Source organism: Mytilus edulis, chromosome 3, assembly GCF_963676685.1.
Source record: "Mytilus edulis chromosome 3, xbMytEdul2.2, whole genome shotgun sequence".
Lineage (NCBI taxonomy): Eukaryota > Metazoa > Mollusca > Bivalvia > Mytilida > Mytilidae > Mytilus > Mytilus edulis.
The window spans coordinates 65507092-65535070 of record NC_092346.1 but is presented as its reverse complement, the minus strand read 5'-3'; the positions used below and the strand labels follow the sequence as shown (position 1 = coordinate 65535070).

The following is a 27979-nucleotide window of genomic DNA, read 5'->3' as shown; positions in this document are numbered from 1 at the left end:
AAACACTCTGACTACATGGGTTACCTCCCTTAACAGGAAATCTCTTATTGATTTCCCACCCACCATTTGTCCGAATGTCAACAATCAAAGATGTAAAGAAAAGACAACATATGCATTTTTCTGTGACTTGACAGAAGATGGACAATGCTTACGGAATTTCGGAGGTTTTGAATATACCAGGGAATCACATTAAATGGCTGTCAAAGACTAGAACTGTTTGTTTGGTTAGTTTCATTTGAACTGTTTGTAGTTTCATAATGATCATATCATGAAAAGATGACGATATTTAGATTGAAGTTTCCGCATTATACAGTTAACAGTGACACAGGAGATCCGGAAATAAGATACGATGTACTGTTATTCTATTTCTCGAGTCCCTTTACATTATACATTTATAACAGTTTTCATTAAAATTTAAAACTTAGAGATACATTTTGTACCTAGAGGCTAGATGTAGTGTCTCATGGGTTTGAATGCATTGTGTTATCTGGATAGACATATGTAGTTGTGATTTCTGATGAGATCATATCTAATAGAGGGTAGTAATGCCCTTTAACGTCCGGTGTCAAACAGATTTCGGCTACCGTAAGAATCAATTTGGCTCAAATTTTACCGTATTATTCTTTACTCAAAGAATTATCGTTACCGTCATTTTTGAAAAAAAATAAAGGTGATTTGTCAAAAGCAGTCAATGTTTTTATTGTTTAAAGTGTACAGTTTCCTGTCATACACCTAAAATTACCGTTAACGTCATTTGGCAAGGATTTTTACTGTTATTTGTCATGCAGGTACCCCAATTACGACCCTCCTAATAGGTTGCAGTCTTGTAATTGACTGCTCCATAGGTATACATGCAAAACAGCTGATCTTCGGAAATAAAAAATTAAAAAATACTACATAGAACATTGTAGAAAAAAATTTCATGTTCATATCATGTCTGTACTAAATGTGAAATTGTGATTTAATTTCATGCCACGAAGAATTAAAAGTAACGTAATCCTGAAGTCAAAACATTTTTTTTCTACTTTCTGTTTGCCGTTTTTACTAGGGCCGCACCACTTCCAGTAAACATGAGATCCTTCCACTTTCCTGGATTGATCTCCCCAAAAAGATGCAAGATTTTTTTTAATCTATATATATGTTTCAATTCAGCATAAACTTATAATCAAACAGAAAAAAAGGAATCCAGAAAAAATTCAGAAAAAAGGAACTTTTTTGTTTCCCTCCATGTTTTGATATGCACCGGAAACTGGAGTTGTAATACAAGACTGGTACCCAATATGAGGCAGGCATTACCTGTGAAAGGGGAAGAAGTCTGTATGAATAGTTTTTTAATTCAGACATACATGTATTTTAACTTCAAAATCTGTTAAAAAAGAAACTGAAATACCATAACATTACCGATTTTAATTCTTTTGTTAGGGATTTTAGTTTTGACGTTATTTAAGGTATGACGTCACATTCAATGTAAACGGCACGCGATCAAAGACAAAGAATTATTAAAAATGAAATTGGTATTGTGTTCCTTGAGTTCCTATATTTTACTAGACTACTCAAAGTTTCATGACAATGAGACTGGAAGAAGGAAGAAGATTTCTGCGTAAATGCAGGGAAATGGAAGTCTGAAAAAAAGTTAACGATTTTGAGTTCATTAGAAGAATGAGAAATTTTCCCTGATTTTTTTTTTTTTTATTGATTTTTTTCCGTAACAAGGGGACTTCGCCCCTTATAATTAAAACCCTACAGAAGGGCGACTGTAAAATATTTCAGGGATCTCCATGGCCTGTTTAACGATGGCGCCTCACCATCGTTCAAATGTCTTGCGCCATCGTCAAATGACTCGCGCCATCGTTCAATTTTCTTCCTCCATCGTTCAAAACTGTGATCGTTTTTATAGCCTGACGCCATTTTTTTACCAATTATAATCAAGTGCATGTAATTGCATAACCATCAGGCTTTTTTTTTGTTTATAGTATAATCCAATACAGTTCTAACGCCTGAGGGACATCCGGATTAAGATCGCTGTAATCACTTGTACCTGAGCTTGTACAGGTAGATCAACAAACCAGACAGGAGAATATTATCTGAAGATGGACGATTCATTTGTCGAATTATTTCACTAAGTTTTCGCAAATGCTTATGATAATTCAGATTAAATAAATAAATTAATAATCCAGTTACAAAGTTTCTTTAACAAGTAGAACACGTGCTTTTATTTTGACTTACGCAATCAGCATCCCCCTTTTTAAGAAGTACAAAATAAGACGTAAAACAGTAATTATTATTTCATCGCAAATATATCTCGAGTACTGCTGTATTGTTACGATAATATAGAATTACTTTAAAAGTTAAAAAGTAAAAACTTTTAATATTTCCTGTTAAGAAATATCTTATCGTAATTCTGAATTCATTTCGTAGTTTACAATCAAATTGATACATCCGCGTTTACTGTTTCTATTCAGACTCAAAAGATGCATGTTGCATAGCATCAATTTGCTAGATAAAGTCATTAAAAACCTTTTCATTTTACAACGTTTGCTTTACAAATCTTTTTAACCTTTTACATAACCCGTAAGACTCGTTTTGTCGTTGCTGCAAACCAGCCATGCCGGTAATGGGGTACATGACTTCTGACTGTCCGTGAAAAACAAGCTCCACATGATATGTGGAGGGATGAAATACTTTCGATCACGCTACACTGTACGGCGTAGATACGGTTTATGATGGTGAAAGTTCCTCCATCGTTCAATTTTCATCCATGGAGATCCCTGTATTTGTCAAAATATGTTAACTATTATAATTATTTTCCTCCATTTGATGCTATCGACAGCTACAAAATGAGTTTGGACAAATGATAATAAATAACTGGGGCTCGTTTGACACTGATAGTGGCGAAAAAATGAATGTTTGACTTTAGGTATTATTTTATCAGAATACATCAAAGTTAATAATTAAATCTGATTTTCTTTATAAACTTTATCATGCACTAATCTGTGTCACATATCTGTTTTGAATAGGTACCAGATTCATGGTTACAAAGTGCTGTTGAGAGAACCTTGTCTGCATATAGATGGAACAATGAGCTTTGTTTATCAGACTGTGACCAGTATCTTGCCTTGTCCAAGACAACAATTCCACATCCATGGAAACGAATATCTGTGAAAATTTGTCAAAAGTCAGATGAATTGATATCAGGGTAAGTAGGCCTCATACTGGCAAGTTTTTCAGTCATACCACTTAGCAAGTTCAATAATCCTATTTTATGCACTAGCAGTTGGCTAAAGAGTTACATATTTGTAAGTTGCCACAGTCACTATTTTTGATCTTTTAAAAGATGTTTATCTCCTGGTTAGTCAATCAAAGTAAATAAGCTCTATACTATTCCTGAAAACTGACAGTTCAAACACAAAACATTTACCATGAAAAATGCTATGTACAATAACAATACTTGGGGAAACTATTCTTTCATTTAAACAAGAGCCTTGAATTACATGTGTTACATATAACATACCAAATATATAATATAACCAAATGCCTTCAAAGGGCATGTAAAAAACAGATAAAAGAAGTGTTCGACAAGTCCTCAAAATGACTATTTATTTCCATCTTAACTTTCAAGTTAGGATTTAATGACATCAGATTTATACAATAAAACATACTTCAAAATATTAAAATGAATTGATTTAGGTAAATCCCTGATGATGGCGGGCCTAAAATGCTTAAAACCTTTCATAAATGTTATACATTTATCATTAGCATATAATACAAAAACCATCGAAACATTAAATTAATGTCTGATTGATGTAAAGCAATTGCAAGTCTAGTAATACAAGCATCATGTGATCAATATTTTGTAATATAATTACAATAAAATACTTATAGTATGTATACAGAGTCTCCGGAATAAGATTTTTTGCTATCGTAATTCGGATTGATGTTGGAATACGTGGATGTACGGTGTCACTTTTATACTAAGTAAAAAGGCTCTATACCTCATGTAGATATACATGTACCAAGTGTGAAAATTTCAAGATACCACTAACAGTCTTGCATGTTTTATTTTAGATTACCAGATGGACCCCTCATGCATAGTCCTGAAACCAGCAGTTCTTTACATGGTCATCTCAGTGAAATCAACAGGGATAATTACCTCAATCTTTGGGCTAAGAAACACTATGATGTACAACCCAAGCAGACAACATCTCATAAACAATTACAAAAGGTACAGTTTTTATGCAGTTAAGCTGCATTATGCGAGCACCCTAGATTTGTGTTCTACCCAATAAATGCTGAAATACTTGCCATTGTTATTATCTAGCTCGCTACTATGTTATATATAACTAATTGAACACTTTTTTAATACTTTTTATTCTGGATTACAAAAAATATGACCAGAAAAACCTTAAACGATCGTAGGAATATTGTTTGTCATCAATACGTAGTACAACTACGTCAGTAGTCTATTATATAATAAGTTCGACTGTTCATGCTGTTGGCGGCAATTTCAAATTAGAAAAAGAAATTTTCGTATCTTTTCAATTTGGAGGCAGGTGTGCAAATTAGCGTTGGTCCGAGGTCCGCGACATTCCACTTTTGCAAGCGGAATTTCGACTAGGATAGATGGTTTCTAGCTACGCCCGACGTAGTCACCTTCCACTTGAAAGAAAATAAGAATTAATTTTGCAAACCTTTTCACCATGTTCACCAAAGTCTCCAATTAAACGAGCTAAAAACTTATTTTTATCATTATTATTCATGACAGCGATGTTCATTTTGTTCAACCGCTAGCTTTATACAGAAAATCGCCGATAAATATTGTATAAATTCGAGTAAAATCGTATCTGATTGACAAAAACAACATTGTAAACACATAACAAAGGCGGCCGTAAAGACACAAATTTACAATATCGGATCCGATTCCGGAAGCGAATAAGGGTAATTGCGGGTTTGGCGGTCAATTACAAAATAAATCCAAGCAGGTGAAAAAATACATCCATGCATGGTAAATGAATATAAACACTAGAATTGTAAACCAAAAGATATATGTAAAAGAAAGAAAAAGCAGAAAAAATATTCAATACAGAAACTCAAAATTCTTTTTGACAAATTTCAATTTAAAAATCTAATACAATGTGACAGCTGGGAACAGTATATCTAACAATATACATGTTCATGGTCACAGTCTAAATTTTCTTTATCAGTGATAAATGATGATAATGCATGTGAGATGCTTTTTAAGTGTAAACATATTACTGCAATTTCGAAGGGTTATTTTTTTAACTCAATTTTGAAGGGTCAATTAAAGTAGCTGAAAGTTTCTTTCTTTATTTTCACAAATAATGCAACTATATTATACATACCTGAATGTAAGTAAATCATATGATATACAGGTAGCATCCTTTGGGCTACTCTACCCCCTCCTGTTTAATAACTTGGAAACGGTTGAGCTCCCCACCCCTAAACCATATGAGGGGCAGATCCAGGATTTTAGTTTAGCAGGGGCGCAAACTTAAATTTTCTCCGAGCCGAGCGAGGCTAAAAAAACTTTGAGGTAAAATTATCGGAATATTCTTTATTAAGCTGAGAACAACCCATGCTTTGCATATATATTCATGTTTGTGACAATATAACAAATTAGATGAAATATAGGGGGAGTCCCTTGGGTCACCCCACCCCTCCTGTTTTATAATTTAAAAATGGTCGAGATCCCCACCCCTAAACCATATATATTCATGTATGGGACAATATAACAAATCAGATGAAATATAGGGGGAGTACCTTGGATTACCCCACCCCCTCCTGTTTGAGAATTTGAAACCCGTTGAGATCCCCACCTCTTAACCATGTATATTCATGTACGGGAAAATATAACAATTCAAATGAAAGATAGGGGAGTCCCTGGGGTCACTGTACACCCTCCTGTTTGAGAACTTGGAAATGGTCAAGATCCTCACCCTAAACCATATATACTCATGTATGGGACAATATAACAAATCACATGAAATAGGGGAAGTCCCTGTGGTCACCCTAACCCTCCTATTTGAGAACTTGGAAACGGTCAAGATCCCCACACCAAAACAATATATATTCATATATTGGCCAATATAACTAATTAAATGAAATATAGGGGAGTCCCTAGGGTCACCCTAACCCCAGTGGAGGATCCAGAAATTTTCATAAGTGGGGCCCACTGACTGACCTAAGAGGGGCCTCGCTCCCAGTCACGCTTCAGTGATTCCCTATATAAGCAACCATTTTTTTTCCCCAAAAAAAACCTCTCCCCTCCTACCTGTTTGAGAACTTGAAAACCGTTGAGATCCCCACCCCTAAATTATATATATTCATATGTATGGGACAAAATAAAAAATCATTTACATTTACTATGGGTAAGTCGGTCAGACGTCACCTTTGATTCCTGTTGTAGTGAACATTTGTCTGATTCGTGTCTCATAACTTTTGTACTATAGAACACAAATTCAGTTTTCTTTTCAGGGAAACCAGTCCATTCATACTATTACATGTTCATACTAAGTCAACTTGAACTTCTAGCAGTCAAATAAAACCAAGGTTAACTACCAAGTAGAACAACTGCAATCATTGGGAACTTGTACCACTGCAGACTCACCATAAAAATATACATTGCTTATGCATTGCTTTTGAAACCTTGATAACATATAAATTATTTGCCTTAATAAATAAATCATTAGATAAACATAAATGTATTATATATGAATGTTTAATGTTGAGGCAACTTTGCCACAGTTTTCATAATTACGGTTGCCTTGGTTTTTGGTTAACTGCCTTCAACGCTTACAGCGCTTTGATTCATACACAAATATTACTGGAAAAGAAGGGATATGGTAAAGTGATCTGCCTTGTCTGCTCTTTGACTGCTATTATTATCATTCTGTCACCAGGGGGCAGTCAAAAGTAAGCCTTTGTTCACTTAAGGCTTTTCACTACAATTTCAAGACGGCTCCAACCACCTATTTGATTTGAGTTCTTTCCAATATGTCCATTGCACTTTTATGTCCATTGTACTTCTATATATTAAAGGACAGCTGCTTGGTACAGACTACTAACATCATGAAGTTATAGACAAAGAAGTCATATCAATTTGCTAAGATATTTAATTATAATTGCATTAGATGTATGTTTCATTATAATACATGTACGTTATTCTGATTGTCTACACTGCAATTCCTTAATCAACTTCATTACACAATAAAATTTATCATTCATGATGACACGAGGTCCCAAAATAAAGTTCACATGTAAATTAGATATAAAAAAACTTGGTAAAAATCATGTTTTCATGACCCTAGCTAAAAAATGTAATTATAAGTATTGAATGCTTTTTTTTTGTAACTTCATAGGGTTGTAAAAGCATTGACCGTGCACACATTTTAGAATAAAACGCTTCCACGCTTCATACAAAATGTACCTCGGTCAACGCTTTTACACCCAAATGAAGTTTCAAAAGAAGCATTCAATTCTTAAATAAAGCATTGTTATGGATTGTTCATAAAAAAACACATATAAAGATTTGCATTCTCCAGGATTTTAAAGGGGTTAAAAAACCTTCTTTTGAAAAATATTAAATTATAGATGACAACATAATTTGTTCTGGTTTAAGAAGATGAATTATAATTGATAAGTTCTATTACTTTTTAAATAATCAGTCAAAACTATCTGGCTTACACCTAAAGATATTGCACTTTTTTCAGAAATGTAATGTTCTTCAACAGTATTTGGAAAGACTTTATCCTGAGCAGATGGCAGACTTGAAAACCAGCAGACAAAGTTCAGTTACCCATATATCACCTAGTCCTTGTTCATTACAGAATATTTTACATGTAATCAAGATATACGAGACAGATGATGCATTTTATTTGATACAGCCATTTGTGCTCCATAATATTCAGAATGTTATAGCCTTCAGTCCTGCTGTTTTCAAATCTTCTATGACCAAACCACTCTTTGTTCTTTACCAGTTACTACATTTGCTGAATCAGTTACACAAAAAGGGACTAATTCTTGGTAATGTTAGCTTACATGATGTACTCTGTGATGAGAAACTTTGGATTTATACTTCTGGTTTGCAATTTAAAAATATTTTGGAGATTTTACAATCAAAACAAAATCAGCCACCTGAAATAGTTGGCAAGGATAATTTGTCTTCAAGAACAACCAGAAATCAAAATGTTAAATCTGAAATACATGTAGATAGTAAAAAGATTTTAAATAGTCAGAATACAGACATATTTAATGATGCATCTAACAGCCATAGAATTCATTCTGATCAGGATCATTCAGATGTTTCAATAGTTAGGGAGTATCCAATGTGTTCCAGGCTATTCTGTGAATCAGACAGTTTAGTAGAAGATGCTAGAACATTTTTGCAGTCTGATTATACAAGAAAATTCTCAGTACATAACTTACCAACTTTAGTAGAAGACTGGGTACATAAAAGAATTACAAACTTTAAGTACTTGATGGTTTTGAATCATTTAGCAGGCAGACAAATGTCTGATCCAAATAATCATCCAATACTGCCATGGGTAATGGAATTTTCATCAACCGAAGAAGAGTTTGATATGAGGGATTTAACAAAGAGTAAATACAGACTAACTAAAGGTGACAACCAACTGGATTTAACATTTGAATCGCACACATTTTTCAAAGATAATATTCACATTCCCCATCACGTGTCAGACATTTTGTCCGACATTACATACTATGTGTACAAAGCTAGACGGACTCCAAAATCCATTTTGTGTTCACATGTGCGACCCAAATGGGTTCCTAATGAATATCCTCTAAGTATGATGCGTATGTACAATTGGTCTCCAGATGAATGCATTCCAGAATTTTACACGGATCCATTGATATTTTCATCGATACATGAAGACTTGCCAGATTTGGAATTGCCAGTTTGGTGTTCAACCCCAGAAGAATTTATAGTCAAGCATATGGAGGTTTTGGAGAGTGATAAAGTTTCCGTGAACTTACATCAATGGATAGACCTTACCTTTGGATTCAAGGTACTTTGACGCTTTCAATAATTACTTGATTAATTTTTAACACGTACATTGTACATGTACATTTTCAATTAATTTTTTTGTGAAATAGTTCTCTTCATCAATAGGAATAGTTACTGATTAAGAATTCTTATTGGTGGTCTTGCTCATAGTTAGAAAAAACTTTCAATGTTTTTTATGAATGTAGAAATTCTTTTAAATAGTTATACATGTAGCTTCAATATTTTCATCTTGCATTTTTAAGATGAATAATCTATTTAATGTTAAAATATTGACTAATGGAGTAATTTCCTTTAAGTACAAAATGCATTATTAAGTTTGTAGAAATTTGTGTGTAAAGGTGTTATGATTTCACATATAGTTATAATGAACTTTTTATAATCTTATCCAGTTATCAGGTATTGTGGCTGTGAAAGAGAAGAATATCAACCTTCAGCTTGTAGATGACCATAAAAACATTACAAATCATGGTGTAGTACAATTATTTACAGAACCACACCCTTACAGAATAACCAAACAACTAGCTAATAAACCTGAACCTCCAAAGATTGCTAAAAATGTTTTGTGGTCACAGGTAAGTCCAATTATTATGCTTCACATAACAAAACCTTTATCTAAACTACATATGATCACAATATTGTCGCTAAGTAGCGACGTTGAATATACTGTTACTTAATAACCATGCTAAACGACGTTAAGATTGTTACCAATTATAAGAAAATGTCTATAATATAAAAAAGCAATTTACAACATAAGTAAAGGAGGGAGACATCAAAAGGAGTCAGTTTAGAGGAAAGGGTGAGGTTTCAAGAAGCGTCGGTATGGGTTAAATCATTTTAACATGCACACAAACTTTCTTTGCCAATCTTGAATTATATGTAAAATAACTTTAAATCACAATAACATTATTTTTAGTATTAAATCTCATATAAACTCTTATTCATATCATCACAAAAGTCATAGGCCTATGGTAGTCAGGTACATGTACATGATATATGGAAATTGCCTATATTATAACCAATTAATAAATTTACACACTCACCATATGATGTATGATTTGTGCACTAAACTCATACATGTATGTTACTTATTTACAGATGCATGGTTTAGAAGAAGCTGCCCTCCCTGGTGACAGAAGGTAAATTGTACATTCACTTACATTGTATGTACAGCTGACAAATATTCCATAAAGTACCAGGGAATGCCTGACATGTCTATAGAAAAGAACTTTTAAAATTGCTGTTCTTTATTAAGGCCATTGCTTGAATGCCTTTAATTAATGAAGTGACTAGCTCACACCTTACAGAAAACAATAGAGACATACATGTACACGAAATAGTTTAAGCATTTCAGTTATTAGTTATACAAATGTACTAAGTATTGAAGTTTCAATTTATTCTGTTCAGGAAAAGAAATCAATTTGACAGAAATGTTTTGTTCTTGCAGAAGATTCTCAGTTATTCAGGGTTTACGTTTTAGAAAACAAAGTTGATTTGAAAATTCCTTCAAACTAAGCAAGTTTGATATGTTTTACTGTGGATTGGAATTCATTTATTTTTAGTGGATACCAATTTTCTTGGAAATTTGATTTTGTGGTTTTTCCATGGTCTGTATCAATGTCAATAGAAGATTTGTTCTTCGTTGAGCAGTTAATTTTGTGGTTTACCTTTTCCAACGAAATCCACAGAAATTGGTATACAACGAATAATAATGAAATAATATGTGAAATGTGTAATTAATAAAATTGAGAAAGGAAATGGAGAATGTGTCAAAGTGACAACAACCCGACCATAGAGCAGACAATTGCCAAAGGCCAACAATGGGTCTTCAATGTAGCAAGAAACTCCCACACCCGGAGGCGTCCTTCAGCTGGCCCCTTAAAAAATATGTATACTAGTACAGTGATAATGGACATCATACTAAACTCTGAATTATACACAAGAAACTAAAATAAAAAATCATACAAGACTAACAAAGGCCAGAGGCTCCTGACTTGGGACAGAATTTTACTCATGTTAGGAATTTTTATTCATATGCAGTGTTCAAAAAGAAGTATTTTTTTATATTTCAGAATAGGATCATTTTCACAAACAGCTCAGAGACCAGAAACAGCCACTGTTATATTACCAAAATATTATGATCCATTGGCCAGTCTGTCTCAGCTAGAAGTCCTTTACAACTTAACAAGTCACAACATGGGTCAGATACCACCAAAACAACAACAGGAGGTACATGATATACACATGCTCAGTTACCTAATTAAATTATTGACAGATATATATACTAATAAAATGATCTTGCTAAAATGCTGTAAGATATGGGTGTCAAATTCAAAAGAATTTATTTTCTTATTACATAAAGTTTCTGTTGATGAAACATGAGAAAAAGACATGAGGGAAATGTTATTCTTTAAAATGTTTTGATTGAAAAACATAGGATATTAAAAACCCACACTTGCAGAGCAAATGCACTCATTGAAGAGGGACGAAAGATACCAGAGGGACAGTCAAACTCATAAATCTAAAATAAACTGACAACGCCATGGCTAAAAATTTAAAGACAAACAGACAAACGATAGTATACATGACACAACGTATAAACCTAAAAAAAAGCAACAGGAACCCCACCAAAAACTGGTGGTTATCTCAGGTGCTCCGGAAGGGTAAGCAGATCCTGCTCCACATGTGGCACCCGTCATGTTGCTCATGCTGTATCAAATCCGCTAAATAGTCTAATTCGGTAGGTCACATTCATGAAAGGGAAGGGGATTGTAGTTACGACGTAAGGAACATATTCGATATCATCTGTGAAATGGTTTTTCCATAACGGTCAATCATAAGTGTTAATTCAGCAAATATCTGAATGATGCCATCTGGAACTAACCTAATAATCAGTGCAGCATTGCAAATATATTTTTTTTTGTTAATTTTAAAAAATATTTTTAGTACTTTGAATATACATACCTACATGTTTTGTTTTCACAGGAGGAAAACAAACTACCAGATAATGCAGCTCATGTGATGAGAGATATGTATGTGTTTGGATGTCTGATGTGTGAACTATTTCTCCAACCAGTCCTGTACATGGAGGAATCAAATGCACCTCTACACAAAAGATGGAAGCTGATATGTAAATACTGTACAGAAAATACTGCTTTGGTTCCAAGGTTAGTGTAAGTTAAGACAAATAATATGGAAATACTGCACAGAAAATACTGCTTTGGTTCCAAGGTTAGTGTAAGTTAAGACACATAATATGTAAATACTGTACAGAAAATACTGCTTTGGTTCCAAGGTTAGTGTAAGTTAAAACACATAATATGTAAATACTGTACAGAAAATACTGCTTTGCTTTCAAGGTTAGTGTAAGTTAAAACACATAATATGTAAAAACTGTACAGAAAATACTGCTTTGGTTTCAAGGTTAATGTAAGTTAAAACACATATGTAAATACTGTACAGAAAATACTGCTTTGGTTCCAAGGTTAGTGTAAGTTAAGACACATAATATGGAAATACTGCACAGAAAATAGCTTGGTTCCAAGGTTAGTGTAAATCTATGACAACTACATTATAATATATATGTAAAAAATGTTAAGAAAATACTGCTTCAGTTGATAGGTAAGTGTAAACTTATAGCAATTGAGATCTAAATAATGTAAAGAAAAATGGTGTCTCAATTTTAAGGTTAATATTCAGGTAAACTTATTACAATGTATACTTAAAAACTGTACAGAAATAATTTTTTCAGCTCAAAATGATGGTTTTATCAACTTACAGCCAAATGAAGTTCATCACTTTTAAGGTTTGACTGTTTGTTTACACAAATATACTAAATTGTTCCTTAATTATTTTGAAAGTTTAATCAAATTCCTTGCTATTGGATTCCCTTTAGTTGCATTGATTGGCTTGAAAGCATACAGTTACAAATTTAAAAGAAGTTAGAATATTGGTTAACATGTTCAGCTGGCTCAAATTTGTGAGGCAATCCTTCTATTGTAGTAAGTATGTATATGTTGAAATATGTCCACTTATTCTCTTGAATTTTTTTTTTAGGTCAATTCAGAGAGCTGTTGAAATTTTGTTAAACATGGAACGATACAGATTTAAACCAGATACCACAGACTTTACTTATCCAGTAATAACTAGTGCGGGAATGTCCCCACCCACTCCTTCACAATTGTTATGTCCCAGCGTTAGTATACTACCATTTCCTGAGTACTTCCCTTTAATGTATGAGACCATCTGCAAACTTAAAGATATAGATAGAAAACTTGAAAAAATTGGAATTGAAAGTCAGTCAAATTTAAATGAAAAGCAGAAATTACTTAAGGTGACAGCAAGAGAAAAGGTCACTGTTATGCAAAAATACTTGGAGAAGATCGGTGGAACACTTAATGAAGAAGGCATTGAACTGTTACTCCCACATATAGAAGAACTTTTTGCTAATGAGGACACCAGTGTCCAGGCTGCTTGGTCACTTTTTAATTTGCTTGGACTTGAAATTGATTCAAATCAAATGAAGAGACAGTTTTTGCCATACCTGGTTAAATTATACCATGTAGATAACCCAACGCCAAAATACATGAAAATATACCACAAAAGTTTCATTGTACAATTGATATTAAGATTAGGATTGGACTCATTTCTTAGTAATTTCTCTACAACATTAGTAGAGGCAGTTGCTGGGTACAAGGATTATGTTTTTGAAGATTTATACACTGAGCAATCAGATATGGAATCTTTTCTTGAAAAAAATCAATTGCACCTACCTGTCCTCAAGGAAGAAAATGGGAAATTGGGGACCAGTCCAGGACAGTCAGGAACCAGTCTGTCTGAAAATTGCAATTCAAATATGCGAACTCCGGATGATGTAGATGATATCGAAGATGAAATAGGTGATGATGGGTCCAGAGATTTAGATAACCAATCAAATTCTGGTGAAAGTTTGAATGATGCAGAAAGAGTTTCTTTGCAGAGTTTTGATGAGGACAAAAGGAAGGATTATGAGGACAAGGAATCAGTAAACAGCTTGTCAGCAGCTAATGATTATGAAGATGAGGAGGAAGAGGAAAATATTCTGCAATTTCAGGTACAAAACTAGAGGCTGTCATCAATTTTTTGAAAAACTTTTGTAAATGATGTAGTTTAAAGTCCTTTTTTTAAAACTGTTGATGATTCATATTGCTAACCTCATTTGACTGACACTGTTACAAAATTAAAAAAACCAACAATAAATTCGGAAAAAATAACTATCCAATGAATATTATGCTATTATTCATCTATTAGTACTAAACATTGAATAAACTATACATTTATGATCCCCATGTTAGAACTTTTGTTGCTGTCTGACCTCCAGCATGATCAAACATATACATCACTGATATTTAGAAAAAGGAAATTTACAAAGAATTCAATATTAAAAAAAGAGAGAATAAATATTAAAATGATTTTTTTTATAGTTTTACACTTCTAGACTTAAAATCAATACTGTGATACTTATTTGTAGAAAGAAGTTGTTTGTTAAACCCAATACTTGAAAAATATATGCCACTTTGTGATAAAAAGAAATAGCTAACTTGAATAATGCACAATTTCTTGAAAGAAATAACTTTTTAAAATATGTGTCACAAACTGTATAACCTGTGTAGCCTGTTATTTAAAAGTCTTTTTTGAGGTTATCACCAATAAACATGTCACAGTCATTCCTCATAATTTAATTCTAAATTCCATTTTTAAGGAGTAAATCATGAAAAAATAATTTCTATGAGCTGATAGACAAAACTCTTTCAACCAATCAGAAGACGTGTTACATCCAAATTTAAGTTTCAATTAAGATTTGTCACCAGTTGTCCAGCAAAATTTAATATATTCTTTATAATGAGTTCTTGTTAAAATATACTTTGCAATTTCGTATTTTTTCCAGGTTTCAGAGGAGGTTGAAGAAGACGAAGTTTCATCTGGTCCTGATCAAGAAGATAAGGGCAGAGGTTGTCCTGATGATCAATACCCTAACAAGAAGCCCATTATAACAAATATGAATAATAATGGACCAGGAATGTATATGATAAGGAGTGAAACGGATGAATTCGCAAAAACAATGTCAGATAGGACGGCTTCAGAAGTTGTCAATATTAGAGATGTTTCCATGGAAACTATTAAATGGCTTTCCCATAGAATTGGTCCTTTTTTAACTGCAAAGTATTTATCCAGAAATCTGCTAAGAATGATGGTGTTATGTTACCTAGGAGAAGAGCAATTGATGTCTATTGAAGATAAAGGTATATATATTGTTCTATGATTCATGTTCTAGGTTTGGGCTAGCCAATCAAGCATTTTTTTTAAATCCATACACCAAAGGGTATAGCCATATGACATAGGTTAGATTAAATGCTCAGCTTTATGTCTTTTGAGTTATTTTATATCAGTTATTAACCCAAAAAAAAAATTAATGTGAAAACCTTTTAAATACAAATTTCTTAAATTGTTTCAAAAATCAAATATAAATTATAAAAATACAACAGCAAATGTAAACAGCACAAATGTTAGTTCATGTATTATAGAAAATTCATTCTAATGTCACTTGATATCTTTTCCCTCTTTTTAATAATGATATTTATTAGACTAACAGAATATAAGAAATACTTCTTTTCTTGTAGAGGATAAATTGAAGACTTCCAGATATATACTTGGAGACAGACATGCAGAGAAAGTGATTGGCTCTTTAATGTTTATTGCCCAGTTGTATGGTGAACAAGTAATACTTCTACAATATATCCCATCGATTGTTGATATAGTAAGTATTTTTTGGAAAAATGAATATAAGTATGTGTATATGTCAAAATCTAATAAAGATATATGACCTACAACAAGAGATATTGTATTTAAAGTATGTGTTATGAATGAGTATGAAAATTATGGACGGATAAGACGGAAATTTATATCTTCAGTTTATGAATTCTTTCTTCCAATGAAGTTTCTTATTAGAAATCTTGTTGCCTTCCTTTCAGTTCGAAATTTATAGTATAATTATCTTTGTATCTTTAATGTTAGCACACAGAACTATTTTTTCTGTATCTTTTATCTTTTATCATATATCATACACTCCTTACTAAAACAAAGACCCCATATATGTAGTTTATTTACATTTTTTATGCCCCACCTACGATAGTAGAGGGGCATTATGTTTTCTGGTCTGTGCGTCCGTTCGTCCGTCCGTCCCTTCGTCCGTCCGTCTGTCTGTCTGTCTGTCTGTCTGTCTGTCTGTCCGTTTGTCCGTCTGTCCCGCTCCAGGTTAAAGTTTTTGGTCAAGGTAGTTTTTGATGAAGTTGAAGTCCAATCGACTTCAAACTTAGTACACATGTTCCCTATGATATGATCTTTCTAATTTTAATGCCAAATTAGAGTTTTTACCCCAATTTCACGGTCCACTGAACATGGAAAATGATAGTGCGAGTGGGGCATTCGTGTACTGAGGACACATTCTTGTTTAAAACAGCATCTTTTAATGAAATAAAAAAAAACTTATAGAGTGCCTGGTAGCATGATCCCTGATCTATAAAACAATTCTATTTTGATATCTGCCATTCATCAAAGTTATCCTTTTGTAGGTAGGCATACACTATTCAGTTTTGATTTTTTACATTTCATAGGTTTATGTAGCCAAGAAAAGATTAACAAATAAAGCAGAAGCTGGATTGGTTAGCTCCCTTGTTTTACTACGACATAGTATACCACTATTATCAGACACTAGGTTAATGGATATTTTAAAGGTACATTTATTGATTTTGAAGACAGTTAGTTCCCTTGTCTTACTACCACACATTATACAACTTTACACTACATTGTACATTAATGGATATTTTAAAGGTTGTGTTATTGATGATGATATTGTTTACAATTAAGCATGGTAATTAAGGAATAACTGTAATATTTTTTCTGTCGCAGCAGTTATTTTAAAGTGTGAACCACATTTTTTATGTTATTTCAAATAGACAGAATAACTGTTACAGACATTCCTTATTCCTTATAATTTAATTCTAAATTCCATCTTGAACCGGAGTAAATCATGCAAAAACGTTGATGATGTCACGGTCATATGACAAAATTATGTCTATGAGCTGATAAACAAAACAACGTCAGCCAATCAGACGATGGTTACAATACATCCAAAATTAAATTATTTATATATAAACAGTGGAATCTGCTGGCTTCTTCTCTAATTTACTTTTATTTCTTTTAATTCAGGTTATTACCTTTAAATGACAAAAAAGTTGTTATTTTAAGAAATCAAACTTGTTGCTTATAAATTGAACTTTGTAAGCTGTTTCACAGACAACACATTTTTTGGGGAGGTGTTAATTAAAGATGTTGTTTTTTTTTGTTTTTACCTACTGGTTCCCAGTTATGATCTCTATGTTTCATCACGTAGAGACAGTGTGGAAATTTTATGATATAAATACACATGGATAGCAGCAAAATTAAATTCTGAGAAAAACCCAACGTGAAGGAAGGGGAAGTACAGAATTTAAGTATAAGTTTAAACATTTAGAAGTTCCAGGCATATAAATGTTGAATATAACCTAAAACAAACGTCAGAAATTAAGAACAACACCTTAACATGGTTTCATTAAATTAACATTGCTAACATCAGTTTTAATTTTGAAATAGGAAACCATTGTGAAGGAGATTCTACAACAAGTGATAAGAGTGGTTTCATCCCCTTCCCACAACTTCCCTAGTGGTAGTACCATGAGGACTGTTATATGCCATAAGTTCATCGATGTAGTCTACATCCTAGGAATCAGAATTGGTTTTGAGATGACAAGACAACATATGACTAAATTGTTACAGAACTTCTTTGTCTGTTTTAATCCAGTTAATGATACACAAGGAGATGCTTGTAATTCTCCACAGACTTTAAAACATGTCAAATCCAATGGTATATATATTGTATTAGTTATATAGCTAACTGTGTAACCCTCTTAAATAAATAAAGTATACATAAATAAGAAGATGGGTCATGAGTGCCAATGAGATGACTCTCCGTCCAAGTCACAATGTGTAAAAAGTTAACAATTATAGGTCAAAGTATGGCCTTCAACATGGAGCTTTGATTCACACCGAACAGCAAGCTATAAAGGGCCCCAAAATGACTAGTGTAAACAATTCAAACAGGAAAATCAACAGTCTAATCTTTAGGAAAAAAGAAGAAACATGAAACACCTATGAACCACACCAACAAACAACACCACTGACCAACATGCTCCCGGTAGCATATTAAATCACAAAAATTCAAAATTAGAAGAGTTATAATATTTGTAATGAAAAGTTGAATAGAAATGCATTTTCTGTATTTATCTACAGAAATAATTTTATATACATAAGGAGATCATTCTTTGGAAGTTTATAGATTAAGAGATATTTATAAGTTTTCATTTGGTAAAGTAATAAATTATGTTGATGTAAGGACTATTCCACAAATTTTTTCATGAAATTAGTGAAGTTAAAAATAAAGCCTATAAACTGTTATAACAAAGAATTTCATGGAAGTTTTAGTTTTATGTATGAAATTAGACAATATTCAATCAAAGGAGTAGGTCCAGTAAGGGCCGATTTTGGCCTCAAATGTCAAGTTCATCTTACAAAAGATTTAAGACACTTTTTAAACATTTAAGTGTCTATTTCAATTGATTTGATTAGTTTATGTGAAAGATTAAAAATGCTCCGATTCAAGCTAAAATATTAAAAATCTATCAAATATGCCAAAAATTGTCACTTTTCAGATGGTTTTTGTCAAAAATGAAAGTGGCCGCATCCGTGTTCATCCTCAACCTTTAAATGTATTATGTATTATCATCAAATGCAACTTATATTTCAATATTATGAATGAACACGAAAGGGGCCACTTTCATTTAAGACAAAAACCGTCTAAAATTTTTACTAAAATGCTAACATTTTGAAGATTTCAGTAATTTAGCATAACTTAAAGATGTTATTACCCGATATATGTGCATTGTATTGTCAAAAACAGCCCATACCTATGTATCAGAAGCATTCTATAAATAGCTTAAAGATTACGTTTTCACAATTTTGTAAATCTGGTATATTTTGGGGCCAAAAAGGGGCCTTACTGAACCTACACCTTTATGATATCTTCTAGGCACACATCCATTTGAGCGAGGAATAAAATTATATTTGGAAGTAAGAAAAAAAGGTACACTTGTATTTATAATTCATAAATGTATTTTTCAGCATCCATGGATGACTATTTTTGTAACATAAAAATAGATGATTCCACCCAAGAGTATACTATAGGTACCCCTGTCAGTATGATGAGCTTTACTAAATCCTTGTCTCCTCAAATCAGTCCTCTTAAAAGAAGGCAGCCTCACAGTCTCTCTACTAGCTCAGATGACAAAGGTTGGTTTAATAGATATATCCGGTGTATTTTATCATGTTTGTCTATCACTCTGCCAAATGAGTTTTAATGCCTGGTTTGACAAATTTTAAACTGTTTTTCCAATAATCTTGATAAAAAAAAGTTATATTTTAATAAATTTGACAGAATATCATGCACTGTATGGGTCATTAGAAAAAATATTTAACCACTTGAAAGATGGTTGAATGCAAAAATAATATGAGAAAAGTTTTTATAAATGCTGCCATCTTTAAACCTCAGTGATGATATAGATTAATAAAAAATATGAATTCCAAAGAAGCAGCAAGATCAATTGACATGGTTTATACAGTAGAATTTTAAATTTGAAATGTAGTCACTTTAAACATTTTATACAGTTTATATTTAAATTACATCCAATTTACTAATACCTATAGGTATCAAAATACATGCTATTTTCTTACAGATGAATCTTCAGAAGCAACACAAGGAAAAGATGTAAAAAAAGAAATGGAAGGTGTCTTCAATTCTGAATTAGCAATGGCTTCATACATACCATTTTGTAGAATATTTGGAAGGTATTTATACAATTTAAAGAATTTCATTTGTATATACATGTATGGCACCAAACTAATATTTATGGGATAAACCAATGTATACAAGTAAGTTATAGCTATCATTGCTAGCTTATCAGCATGTCTTAGTCTATTTTACCATCATTATCAATGAGCAATAATGCATGAAAATTTATTTAAAAATGTGACATTATTTTAATTTTGTAGTAATGATACTCAAATGAGAAATTGCCTTTAATATATAAACAAGTTGTGGTTATATTTACTTGTTAACTTTTTACACTTATACTAATAAATAGTCTTTAATTGTCCTTTTGTATCTTCAGTATCCATATGGAGAAGTGTTTACCAAATGAAGATTTGATCAGACAGTTATGTTCTCAGTATGATAATACATTGGGTGAAACTAATGGTCTAGAAGGTAGGAATTTAATGGCTTATCGTAAATTGACGTAGGAAAAACCTGTAGTACTAGTCATAGTGAGAAGCTTTTGTTTTATGGCAAATGAAATTAGAACCGGAAAGATTGACAGCTTTGAGTTGTTTTAAGCTATGAGTGGTGACACAACTTTTTATGCCCCTGTCACAGAGGAGGGGGTATTTTAAAAGTTTTACCCTTGTCCATCTGTATGTACGTCCAGAGTTGTTTTCCTTTCTCTAACTTAAGTTTGCTTTAATCAAATGCTTTGATACTTATAAATAATGCTTAATACAACAAAATACAGATCAAGTTTGAATATTGGGTGTGTCTCTTTAATTGTTCTAGAGTTATGTCCCTTTACAAATGAATAAATTTCTGAATTTTTCGTTTCAATATTCTAATATAGGTTGCCTTTACCAAATTTTATGAAACTTATACACACTACTTATTACCACAAAACTCAGATCAAGTTCAAACTTAGGTAACGTCACGTTGACTGTTTTTCAGTTATGTTCCTTTATCACTTGATATGATTTGCAGGCATTGGCATTATATGTATCCCATGGACATGTTCCCCATTTATTTTAAAGGGTGATACTCAAATGATTGTTACAAAAATAAATGTAATAGACCAAGGTTTTAACACACACTATAATTAACCCCACTAGGAATACTTATTCTAGCTACTCACTGTCAAAGCATTCCTGTTACTTATCTGATCTATTATATTTTTTTTTTGAAATAATTTTATTTTTTTCAGAAACTGAAAACAGTACCAAAACAGACGAGACCAATGTAGAATTGTTAGGAAACAAGATTAAGTTACAACAGGAAAAAAATCAACCATCTTTGAACTTTGAGTTGATGTCTATTGGACCAATACATAGGAATTCCAAAATATTGTCACTGGATCCTGAGCTTACAAAAAGGTATTGACATGTTGTATACAATGTATATTTTCTATAATACTCATCAGGAATATTTAAGTGAAGAAGTTTATTTACGAGATTCCAGTATATTTAAAAAGATGTCTTTATAAAAATATGGAGATGTGGTATGATTGCCAATGAGACATCTATCCACCAGAGTTTAAATAAAGGGAATATTAGCAATCATAGGCAACAGTACAGCCTTCAACAATGAGAAAAATCAGTACTGTATAGTCAGGTGGATAAAGGCCCTGACCTTAAAAATGTGAAACTATTCAAGTGAGAAAAACAAACTGCTTAATTTAGAACAAGACAATGCCATAAAAAAGAAAATTTATCAAACAGTTGCCTGATTTAGGACAGGTACATAAAGAATGTGGTAAGGTAAGACATGTTTGTGAACGCTCAATCCTTTACCTTATCTGGGACAGTGGCATAAGAGCTCAACAAACTATCAAAATCTGTAGTAATTGGTTGAACTAAAAAACAAAATGGAACAAAGCACAAAAAAAACTATGAATGTTTTTGAAGAAGGATATTCAAAATACTCTGTAATTTTATTTATTTTTTAAATATGCATGAAATGTATTTTGTAATTCAATGAAAATAGTTACTGAAATGAAGAGGACAGAATTCATCAGTCTTACTTGCATACCTATTGATATACTGTAAACCAACTTATTTTCGCGGATACTTTATTTCGCATTTTACTTATTCTTGTTCACTTTGTGGCTATTTAATTTCGCGATATTCTGATTTACTTAGTGTAGTTTAATAAGGAGAGATTCAAATTTTAAATCTTCACGACAATTTATATTCGCATAATTTTTCAACTCACAAAATTCGTGAAAATACATTGCTCACGAAAAATAAGTTGGTTTACAGTAATAGGCAATCTTACAGTTCTAAATAAATATTATATCAGAACATCACCTCTTACTAAGTTTATTTTATAAATTTGTAGTGCAGACATGGAGAAGCACAAGAGAAGACATTTAAGGGGAAACTGGCTAGCCTACTGGGAACATGAATTAGGTACTCAGATTCTGAGAAATTTTATCTTGCTAAAAAAAAGCATCTTCTGCTTATAAATTTTTATTGTTATATGTTTTGATAAACTTATCAATTGAAGAAGCTAGTTTTATACTCCTGTCCTTTTATTATGTAAGAGGAATAAGCATTTATTTGTAATATAACTGAATTTAGAATATATTATATCACAAAGTATTGGAAATCAGAGTGAAACTTATTTGATTTGATGATTCAAAGGACTTTACTTGATATAACTCAATCATAAATCCACTCACATTAAAAAAAAATTCAATCCTGTATTTCAACAGTGTGTAGAACAAATGAAGGTAATAGCTCACAGATAATTGACTGACTCTGGTTTTGTATGCAAGATATACAAAAAATCCTTTCTTTTTAGGTTTAAGTGAAAGAGATACCCTTTTCAACTTTAAACAGATAAAACTTCAAACTTTTGAAGGTCACAATGGCAGCATAAAAACTTTGACAACCCTTGACAACGAAAATTCATTCATAAGTTCGAGTAAAGACAGAACTGTTAAATTGTGGTCAGTCAAAAGCTGTGGTGATGGTGTTGCAAAGTAAGTATTACAAACATCTGAAAATCAGCGACAAGCAGATCATAAAATATTCAAATAAATAGATATGATAATTTGAAGACAAAATTATAACATTTGATATTTAGAAAAACAACATTGTTTTCACACAGATGTGCAGTCTTATAGTATGCCATATCTTTTTTGCTTTACACTCCTTATAACTCAAAATATCTGATTTAGGCCTGTGAAATTCTGTTGATTAACTTGGATATTATTCCTGGATAAATGTCCCTTATGCATAATAAGAGTATCATTTTATCTTTGGATACCACTTTCTCATGGATTTAGGGGGTTAAAGCAAACTACAAATTTAAGAATTCAAAGTTAGAATAACCATAACTCATATGTTTTAATTTTATATACTCATGTATATGGAACAACCTTATTTCATTTTTGGTTGCTTGTTGACTTTATATTTTCTTATTTGTTTATTGTAACTTGCTGTAAACATTTAGAACATATTGTGATAATAAATCACTTGCCCTTAATTTTTCAGGATCCGATGCCACTGGACTTACAGAGAGCATAAGAAGTCTATATATTCTATTGTTTTTCTTGAATCAGTCAGACTGGTCGCATCTTGTGATAGTTCAGTGCATGTAAGTACAGAATTATGTACTGTGGTTTCATTCTTATTCGTTGGATTCTAATTTTCGTGGATTTCGTTGGTACATTGAATCCATGAATTTGAATGTTTAACGAATTGCAAATTTTCTGTATGATTACATGCAGACTTTTAGTAAACCATGAAATCAAATATCCACGAAAATGCAAGGTTTACTCAATCCTTGAAAATTGGTACCCACGAAAATAAATGAATCTACAGTATTTTAAAAATTCACTTTCCAAAGTACTTGTTACTGTACAACTGTGGTCGGATTTAATCCTCTTATTATTATGATAATTGATCTGGAGTACAGGTTATATGTGCACAACTGTGAGATTAAACCCTTATTACTTGGTGAAGAACAAAATAAAACAATAAAAACTGTAAGATGTATACAGATAAATCACCAAGACAACAACACAACATAAAAAAAACACAAGTTGTATATACAAATACCGAAAGATTTTATATAGCAACATCTGTTCGCTTTTGTTCGTTTGTTCGTCTGTCCTAGTTAAATTTTTGGTTGAGGTAGTTTTTGATGAAGTTGAAGTCCAATCAACTTGACACTTAGTAAACATGTTCCCTATATGATCTTTCTAATTTTAATGCCAAATTAGATATTTTATTTTTTTCACGGTCCATTGAACATAGAAAATGATAGTGTGGATGGGGCATCCATGTACTTGGGACACATTCTTGTTTTGTGTCAAGATTTTGAAAACAATTTTTTATTTCTTATTTTCTTTTAGATTTGGGACCCATTCACACAAGATATAGTAAGAAATCTAGATTCTAACAGATATAGTCCTGTAACTGCCATGGCTTCTCTCCCAGCTCCTTCCACTATGGTATTAACTGCTAATACTGATTCTCAACTCAGGTAACGTACATGTTGGGTTCTCTTTGCTTTAGGTTTTGTATTGATAACTGTTTCAGGATCTGAAATGTTATACATTGAATATATTAAATTTTTTGAGAAAGAGTTATTGGATTTTATTTGTAAAACATTGAATATATTAATTTTTTTGAGAAAGAGTTATTGGAATTATTTTAAGTAATAGATCAGACTTAAGTTGTTGAAAATGTGAAATACATGAACTTTTGTAATCAATTCAGTGATCTATCACGACATTCTATACAGTGTTGTTAGCTGTACCATTCTTAACATCTTTTTTGTTAGCAGCACAAAATATTTAATGAAATAAAATTGAGAATGGAAATTGGGAATGTGTCAAAGAGACAACGACCCGACCAAAGAGCAGAAATCTGCCGAAGGCCACCAATGGGCTTTGAATACTCAAGAAAATACCACATCCAGAGGCATGCTTTGGCTGGCCCCTTAATAAAATGTGTAAAGCTTGAAATAACATATATCTTTTGAAGAAAAAAAATAGTAAGCTTGAACAGATTTGAATATTTTCAATTTTCAAAAACTCACCTTGAGTGATGCATGCATTCTGAATTAGTCATATGATGTTCTATTTTTCAGGTTTTTAGATCTCAGGACAGTTGGATATGCACATGAATACAGATGTTCTACTGCATCAGCAGGTATAAGTGCACTTTAATTGTACAGACATTATATCATATCCTAACGTCACATGTAAACTTTTTAAAAAATTGCATTTTACTTTAATCTTGTTCTGTATTATTTGACCATCTAGTGACAAGTTGATATCAGTTCCTCATATCTATAATGAGTTTATTTCCATGGTGAAGACTGTTTGAACAGCTAAATATGAAAATGCAACTACTGTAATTCAGAATTTTTTGCATGCATTTAATATTGGCATTTTAGAGGACTTGGAAAATGCCATTATTGGGATTTCAAGAAAAATATGCATAGAGATATATCATTTGTATCAGATATCAGAATGCAAGTTATATTCGCAGTAATAAAACAGAAGTAAACTTTGGATATCTTTTCAGGCTTAATTCGTTGTATGGCTGTTAGTCCAGACAGTCAATGGGTAGCAATAGGATTTTCTTCAGGGATCATGTCACTGTTAAATCTAACAACTGGTATTATGTTAGGAACATGGAAAGCTCATGAAGGGGAGATTATACAGGTAATTCTCTAAATAAATGTGGTACAGTGAATACCGGTATGTTTTATTACCTCAAATACTGTACGATTTCTTTTATCTGTTGGCATCAACCTTAAATGGTTAAAGATTTGGTTCTACAGTTCTAGCTTACCAAACATACTTTAAAATCTTTATTTATTCAATTTTAATGCATGCACAAAAAGAAAAAATAAAGTCAGACAATAATGAAAAACCCAAAATAACAAAATACTCGATGATTAATTATATACATTTGGTATTTTGATCATTCTCTGGCTGCAAAGTTAGGGATGGAGGACACAGTAATAGCACTGCTCTTCAAGAAGTTGTCTGTTAGTATCCAAACTCTTATTTAACACATTAGACACCAAAATGCTAATCAAACAAATAATTACCATGCAAAGACCTTAGATCCAATATTTTTCCAAAGGTCAATTTTAAAAGTGTAGTATCTACACACACATTTAGATGCTTGAATATCACACATTATAGGAAAACAGTGGTTCTGAAGAAAAGTGTTCAAAACATTTGAACACTATAATAATGTAATTTTTTGAAAATAGTCTAAATAAATTTGTCTTCACTTTCCCTATACATGCTATACATGTATATCAATATGTGATATTCATCCTACTTGTTTCAAAGTGTCCTTGACATTGTTTTGAGATACCTTTCAATATTTTTAGATGAAGGCTTACAGTAATAATAAGTTTATATCCTGTTCCTACGACCAGACAGTCAAAGTTTGGAATGCTGATGACATCAAAGATGTTTTTATACTCAAAGGTATATTATATTTAATATGAAGATTCATTCATGATGCCTGTTCCAAATTAATTTATAATATGAAATTTGTGATTATCATAACAAGAGGATTTTAAACTTGTTATGACAGAGTCTTGTTGATACAAAGGGACAGAGTAATTTGTACTAAGAATAGCACAGTTATGACTTTTAATCATTCTTCATGTTATAAACCTGAACATTTTAATTCTAAATTATTTGTAATATTCTATCCTGTGTCTTGATAAAATCATTTGAACAGATTTATAGATATAGATGTTTTGAAATACTATATCATAATTTATATTTTTTCCAGGTCACACAGAACCCGTGCATTGTATTTCTCTGTATAAAAATCAGGTTTTGACAGCTACGACTGGTAATAAGATAGGGGTACATTCCACTGCTGATGAACAGGTAAGCTACTATGATGACAATAAACTTTATAGCATATATATAAGTGTGTTACTATGATTTATACATTTTTCTTTGACTTGAAAGTGGGGGTAGTTTTTTTCCAATTCGTACCTAAAGGCAGGACATAATGAATCTGCATCAGCAGTTTTCCTATCTGAAATACTTTAAACGTTGTTACTGATTTATAAAAATATTTGAATTGTGACACGAAACAAATTGAAATTTAAACAATTTTAAAGGCTTAAAACTGCAATTACTCAGTAATGAATTAAAAAAAATAAAGCATATGTTTGACATGTGAAAAATTAATAGATAGTGTAGCATTTGGTTTTATCCTGGTGAATGTTCCTCTATGGTAACGTTTCCATGGATTCATAACTTAAAATTGTAAACTTCTTTAAAAAAAAAAAGTCCTGAAATAATGCAACCACATTGCAATAAACAGAATGCATGTTATTAACAACTAGACCGTGTTAAGATAAGCTTTTAATGACAAATAATCAGCCATTATTGCATCTTTTCCAATCAAATATATCATCTTGAACTTTATATTATAGGCTATGTTTACATCAGAGAAGATGAGATCAGATACATTTAAAGGTGTATTAACCAGTATGGCTCTACTACCACTGAACAGAATGTTATTGCTGGGAGCTGACAATGGATCAATCAGATTATTTTGCTAGCCTTTAACTACGGAATCATGACAACTATTCAGTAAATCATTATTCAGCCAGATAAGAATGTATTTTTAACCATGACAATTTTATAACATTGTCTCAGTGGACATCTCATATACCTGTCAGAAGTAATTTTTATGTCAGATACTCACTCAGATGCAAATTAATTAATCAGATAATTCTTGCTTGTTATATATCCAAGGACACATTTTACTTTCTTTTGCCGCTCAAATGTATTATTTGCATTGCAAAGTTAAAGTGACCTACTTGATTAGTTTTTTATTATGCAATTATTTATTATTTTTATCTATTTACTCATTTGAATATTATTTTCATCAAGCCAGTGCAATATAAGAACATTTTGTTTTGAAGATTGTATATATATGTTCCAGACCGTATGAGTATTTGGACCGTACGCGTACGGTCTGGAC

At 31.9% G+C, this 27979-nt stretch overlaps 1 protein-coding gene across 1 annotated transcript; it reads left to right on the top strand.

Moving 5' to 3' along the window:
• Positions 1-49: 49 nt before the first annotated feature.
• LOC139517145 (WD repeat-containing protein 81-like) lies at positions 50-27814 on the top strand. The gene is made up of 26 exons (XM_071307851.1): positions 50-224; positions 3018-3196; positions 4066-4222; positions 7728-9044; positions 9433-9615; positions 10139-10179; positions 11113-11269; positions 12026-12207; positions 13097-14132; positions 14967-15321; positions 15700-15836; positions 16693-16812; positions 17711-17981; positions 19295-19462; positions 19906-20017; positions 20341-20435; positions 21196-21364; positions 22329-22399; positions 22794-22974; positions 23489-23591; positions 24352-24482; positions 25092-25153; positions 25532-25671; positions 26355-26454; positions 26768-26868; positions 27426-27814. The coding sequence occupies exons 1-26, from the start codon at positions 138-140 to the stop codon at positions 27552-27554; spliced, it is 5784 nt and encodes a 1927-aa protein (XP_071163952.1). The 5' UTR covers positions 50-137; the 3' UTR covers positions 27555-27814.
• Positions 27815-27979: the final 165 nt, after the last annotated feature.

Coding starts and splice junctions, on each gene's coding strand:
- LOC139517145 (XM_071307851.1), top strand. CDS start 138: ATGGACAATGCTTACGGAATTTCGGAGGTTTTGAATATACCAGGGAAT. Junction 9,616..10,138: donor AAAATGTTTTGTGGTCACAG/GTAAGTCCAATT, acceptor ACTTATTTACAG/ATGCATGGTTTAGAAGAAGC. Junction 20,436..21,195: donor TGAAACTAATGGTCTAGAAG/GTAGGAATTTAA, acceptor TATTTTTTTCAG/AAACTGAAAACAGTACCAAA.